This window comes from Anas platyrhynchos, chromosome 10 (genome assembly GCF_047663525.1).
Source record: "Anas platyrhynchos isolate ZD024472 breed Pekin duck chromosome 10, IASCAAS_PekinDuck_T2T, whole genome shotgun sequence".
Classification (NCBI taxonomy): Eukaryota; Metazoa; Chordata; class Aves; order Anseriformes; family Anatidae; genus Anas; species Anas platyrhynchos.
Window position 1 is genome coordinate 595,001 of NC_092596.1, and position 2,404 is coordinate 597,404.

A 2,404-nucleotide genomic window follows, 5' to 3' on the forward strand; every position below is an offset into this window, starting at 1 on the left:
CTGTGACACCTGGGTAACACGTGAGCTTACTGTGACCCCAGGGAGAGCCTTCCTGTAATTAAAGGCAACCTATAGGAAAGCTGGGGAGGGGGTCTTTATCAGGGCCTGGAGTGACAGGACATGGAGTAATAGCTTTCAACTGAAAAGTTAGATTTCTAATATATGTTAGGAAGAAGTTCTTTACTTATAGTACTTCACATCCTGTGCATCTGCCAACTTCTGCATCTTATGGTTGCCTCCCCTACTTAAGAGAGGATGCTGGAGTGCTGGGTGAAACACTCAGATCTTACAGAAACAAAGCAATAGCTTACCTTTTGCACTCAAATATGTGCCCAGTATGTTCAGCTAAAACAACTTCTACCCTACAGCGTTTTGTTGGAAGTTCCAATTTCCGTCTCAGTTTCAGGTACACCAAATTTTCCAGCAGGATTTCCGGGCCAGTGTTGTCTGTCTGTGATAGACTGCTTTGCTAGATCATCGTTCAGTGCTCCCTCTGCCAGGCACAGGCCTTTTTGTCTTAATCCCTTGTAAGAAAACTTGCAGAGGTATATTTGCCCATTTGCAGGTAGCTTGTGCTCCTCTTGCAGTGACGGTGTACTTAACCCAGGATTTGTCCACGAATGACAACCCCTGTGGTTAGGCAAGGAGTTAAAAGTTTAAACAGCAAAAATCCCATGGCTTGCTGTAGCTGAGCAAACCTCCTCCTTGGCCTCCTCCTCCACCGCCTCCTCCTCCGCCACCTTCTCCTCCTCCTCTTTTTTTGTTTTTATTCCTTTTTATTTTGGCTTCCACCTCCTCCTCCTCCTCCTCCTCCTCCTCCTCCTCCTCCTCCTCCTCCTCCTCCTCCTCCTCCTCCTCCCTCCTCCTCCTCCTCCTCCTCCTCCTCCTCCTCCTCCTCTCTCCCCTGTCCAACACTCTGGCTCCCACTGCCCCCCTTTGGCCCATTTATAGGGAGGAGCAGCCACATCCCCGATTGATGACAAGCCTTTTGCATAATAGCTAACAATCGCTACCCAGGCAACCAGGCCACAAGCAACGCATCACAGAGCATCATCAAGTTGCTAGGAGCAGCCAGCTGCTACCTTACAGGGCTACTGTGCCATGGTCCTGTGGGGTGACAAATGGAACTAGAATTAGGAGCAGCGGTCAACGCTCACCACCAGAGAGGGTCTTTTGTTTTGGAGTCCTCCGCCTCCTCCTCCTCCACCTCCTTCTCCTCCTCCACCTTCTACTCCTTCTCTTTGTTTTTTTGTTTTTTTTGGCAGCCTCCTCTCCACCACCTTCTCCTCCTCACCCTTTTTTTTTTTTTCTTTTTGCCACCACCTCTTCCTCTAGTATTCTACTATTCTCCACCACCTTCATTCTCCTCTCCACCTCCATCGTGTCCCTCTGCCTATCCCTTGCTCGCCTCCTCTTTTGTCACCACTCCTACTCATGCCGCCACCTCCTCAATCTTCTCCGCCACCTCCTCAATCTTCTCCGCCACCTCCTCCTCCGCCACCTCCTCCACTGCCCCCTTCCTCTCTTACTCCCCCTTTTCCACCTATGCCTCTTCCTCATCCTCCTCCTTTTCTGTTTCCACCTTCTCCCATCTCCCCTCTCCAACACTCTGGCTCCCACTGCCCCCCTTGGCCCATTTATAGGGAGGAGCAGCCACATCCCCGATTGATGACAAGCCATTTGCATAATTGCTAACAATCGCTACCCAGGCAACAAGCAACGCATCACAGAGCGTCATCAAGATGATAGGAGCCGCCAGCTGCTACCTTACAGGGTCACAGTGCCATGGTCCTGTGGGGTGACAAATGGAACTAGAATTAGAAGCGGTGGGCAGCGCTCACAGCCATAGCCTCCCAGAGAAGCCGCCTTGGCGCACCTGGTTCCTGGCAACTCCTCCTGCCATTTCTGGGCTCACGATCATTGCTACCAGCATGCCTTAGCAAGGAGCATGCAGAGGAAGTTGGCCAGGAAGCTTCTGCCGAGGTGGAGGAGGCTGTGGAGGAGGAATAGTCAGTGGGGCTGGAGAAGGAGAAGGAGGAAGAGGCAGTGGAGGTGGAGGAGGTGTTGGAGGTGCAAGAGGCAGGGAAGGAGGAGAAGGAGGAGGAAAATGAGAAATAGGATTAGCAGGCGGGGGGCGAGGAGGACGCGGTAGACAAGGAGGAGGCAGTGGACAAGAAAAAGGCCGTGGACGATGAGGAGGAAGTGGAGGAGGAGGACGTGGTGGAGGTATCATAGAATCATTATTGTTGGAGGAGACCTTCACATTTGTCCGGTCTAGTCATCACTGTACTACCAATGTCACCCAATAAACCATGTTCCTAAGCACCAGCTCCAACCTTTCCTTGAACACCCTGCTCCTCTGGGGCCTCCTCCACAGGTCGCAGCCTCCTCTAGGGCAGATCCA

At 52.1% G+C, this 2,404-nt stretch overlaps 1 protein-coding gene across 1 annotated transcript in view; it reads left to right on the forward strand.

Moving 5' to 3' along the window:
- Positions 1-640, forward strand: part of LOC140003356 (ATPase family AAA domain-containing protein 2-like) — a 12,278-nt gene extending 11,638 nt beyond the window's left edge. The window contains exon 4 of the mRNA XM_072043102.1: positions 566-640. Coding sequence (XP_071899203.1) covers positions 566-640 — 75 coding nt within the window. The remainder of the gene's footprint in view (positions 1-565) is intronic.
- Positions 641-2,404: the final 1,764 nt, after the last annotated feature.